This window comes from Cucurbita moschata, unplaced genomic scaffold (assembly GCF_002738365.1).
Source record: "Cucurbita moschata cultivar Rifu unplaced genomic scaffold, Cmos_1.0 Cmo_Scf00010, whole genome shotgun sequence".
Lineage (NCBI taxonomy): Eukaryota > Viridiplantae > Streptophyta > Magnoliopsida > Cucurbitales > Cucurbitaceae > Cucurbita > Cucurbita moschata.
In genome coordinates, this window is record NW_019268526.1 from 1,844,988 (window position 1) to 1,848,023 (window position 3,036).

At 41.1% G+C, this 3,036-nt stretch overlaps 1 protein-coding gene across 1 annotated transcript; it reads right to left on the bottom strand.

Moving 5' to 3' along the window:
- Positions 1-251: 251 nt before the first annotated feature.
- LOC111448495 (amidophosphoribosyltransferase, chloroplastic-like) lies at positions 252-2,437 on the bottom strand. The gene has a single exon (XM_023088149.1). It carries the CDS (start codon positions 2,321-2,323, stop codon positions 587-589), a length of 1,737 nt encoding a protein of 578 aa, XP_022943917.1. The 5' UTR covers positions 2,324-2,437; the 3' UTR covers positions 252-586.
- Between the last annotated feature and the right edge of the window lie 599 nt (positions 2,438-3,036).

The window sequence follows — 3,036 nt, forward strand, 5'->3', positions numbered from 1 at the left end:
TACACTCGTTAAATCTAAAAATAATAGCAAGAACCACAAGAACACACAGGTTATAGACTAGTTCCATGTAAAAGCAAGCACACCCAATTTGCTAGGATCATAAACATCAACAACAAAATCCAATCAAATCAATTTTTCAAGAGATTTCAAAGAGGCAAAAACAAATCTACAGCTGATCACAAAAATACTACGCCTTACAAGGGCAAAAAAACCAAGAAAATCATACCATGTTTGGCAAGATCTCCCCCAACTAGCCATAGTAACAGCATCCTGTCTCCCCTTTTATTATTACTGTTATATTTTAACAACAGTCAGGGCGTTCGGGTCGGAGTATACCCAGAACATTCGACTTATTCTATAACAAACAACCGTCAGACCATACGACATTCGAAGTGACATTTAAAGCAACAAAGAATGCACAATCAGCATAAGCAACAAGGTCCTTTTTGCAGCGCCCATTAATCATTACATAACTTATTACTATAAATTATGCATTCCCATCAGTAATCACTTCTATAATTCTAAAATGGCGACGGACATAAGAAAGACAAACAAAAGCAAGATGATTTTAGTTTAAAAGTAAAGATCAGATACCCCCAACTTTTTCCACTGTGGGATGATTATCAAGATTCTGGTTTCTATTGGCTTGAACCCATCCTCCATCAATGGATTCCAAGCTCCCATTCAAGCCATCATCAACGAAATCTCCTACCCTTTTCACTTTGATCTCTCTTGGCTCTACTGGGTAGTTGCCTGAAAAGCATGCATAGCAATAGTTTGGAGATTCACTGCCCAAAAGCTTCTTCAAGCTATCAAATGGCAGAAAAGCAAGTGAATCAGACCCTATAAACTCCCTTATTTCCTCCACACTCATCCTGTTGGATATCAGTTCTTCAGAGCTTGGAGTATCCACTCCATAGTAACATGATCCTATAATTGGAGGGCAGGCTATCCTCATATGCACTTCTTTTGCCCCTGCTTCCTTTAACAATCTCACAATCTTTGAAGATGTGGTGCCTCTAACAATTGAGTCATCAACAACCACTACTCTCTTCCCTTCCAACACTGCTCGAACCGGCGATAGCTTCAGCTTCACGCCGAAGTCACGAATCTTCTGCGATGGCTCGATGAATGTCCTCCCGACATAGTGTGACCTTATGAGGCCTTGTTGGAAGGCCACCCCAGCTTTGGCTGCATAGCCAAGTGCAGCCACTACTCCTGAATCTGGAACAGCTATCACAACATCACAATCAACAGGGGCTTCGGTGGCAAGTATCTCCCCGAATTTTCGGCGGGATTCGTAGACAGAACGACCGTAAACAACGGAGTTCGGGAGAGCAAAGTATATGTGTTCAAATATGCAAGATTTAGGCTGTGGATGAGCCATTAAACAAAGGGATTGAATACCATTTTTATCAACCACCACCACTTCCCCAGGGAACACTTCTCTCTCATATGTAGCTTCAATTAAATCAAGAGCACAAGTTTCAGAAGCAAACACAACAGCCCCATTACTCCTCCTACCCATAACCAAAGGCCTAAAACCAAAAGGATCACGAACAGCAACCAATTTATCTTCTGTAATGAAAACCATAGAATAAGCCCCTTCAAGCTGTTCACAAGCATCAACAATCCTCAACAAGAAAGGTCTATGCTTAGAAATCGCAATAAGGTGAAGAACAACTTCAGTATCAGAACTAGTATTGAAAATGGAACCAGTATCTTCAAGCTTAGCTCTAAGAGAACGATAATTAACCAAATTACCATTATGAGCAACCCCAACGGAGCCAAATCGGTAACCAGCAACAAAGGGCTGAACATTCTTAAGCATAGAAGATCCAGCAGTGGAGTAACGAACATGTCCAATAGCAGAATCGCCAGGCAATTGATCAAGTTTGGCTTCACTGAACACCTCAGAGACGAGGCCAACGCCAGTGACGGACTGGAGAACGTTTTCGTTAACGGAGACGATTCCAGCGCCTTCTTGACCGCGATGCTGGAGCGCATGGAGAGCCAAATAGCAGAGGCGAGAGGCCTCAGGGTCGCCATAGATTCCGACAACGCCGCACTCCTCACGGGGCTTGTCGTCTGAATACTCGCCGGAGAAGAAATCGGAGATGGGGCTTTTGGCGGCGGAGGCGAGGAGGAAGGGTTTAGGCGGATTGGAAAGGGAGACGGAGTGGGAGTGAGAATAGGGGAAGTGGGATTTAGGGAGGGTTTTAGAAGACAGAGAGAGAGAGGTTTGAACGGAGGGGTTGGGAGGAGAGAGAGAAGAAGAAGAAGAGAGAGAAGGGAGGGTGAGGGTGGTGGTGGCGGCCGCCATGGGAGGAGGTGGAGGAGGAGGAGGAAAACTGGGGATAAGAGTAGAAGACGGTGGCGTTGTGTGAACTCAGCGACGGAGAAGAGGGAAAGCCGTTTGCTTTTGTTTATTCTATTAATGGTCGTCTCTAGGTTTATAAACACTCTCAAAAGCTTCCAATTTTCAAATTCTTTTTATTTTATTTTCCCAAAATAATTCAATACCCCGATTGTAACTAACCAGATCCACCGGTAACAGATATTGTCCTCTTTCTTTCCGGCTCAAGGCTTTAAAACTCATCTGCTACGGAGAGATTTCCACACCTGATTTGTTCTCTTCCCCTAACCAATGTGGGACATCACACCGATTGTATTGGAAAAATTTTTTGGACCTAACTGATTCGATTAATGACTCGAATAGGTTCATAACTCAACCATTTATTTTCAAATTAGATCACGTTCTATGGTTCGATTGTTCTCATTTATCCATGATATATATTACATTAACGAATGAAATTATATATATATATATATATATTTATTTATTTATTTATTTATTTATTATTATTTTCTAAAAAGTGAGTAACAGAATTTGTGAAATACATGTGGATAAATCATTGTACCAATAATTAATGAACACAAATTCCTCCTTTTGGTGGTTAGTAATTAAAGTTTATTTATTTATTTATTTATTTATTATTATTAATTATTAAAGTTTATAAAGAAAGAAAGAAAGTA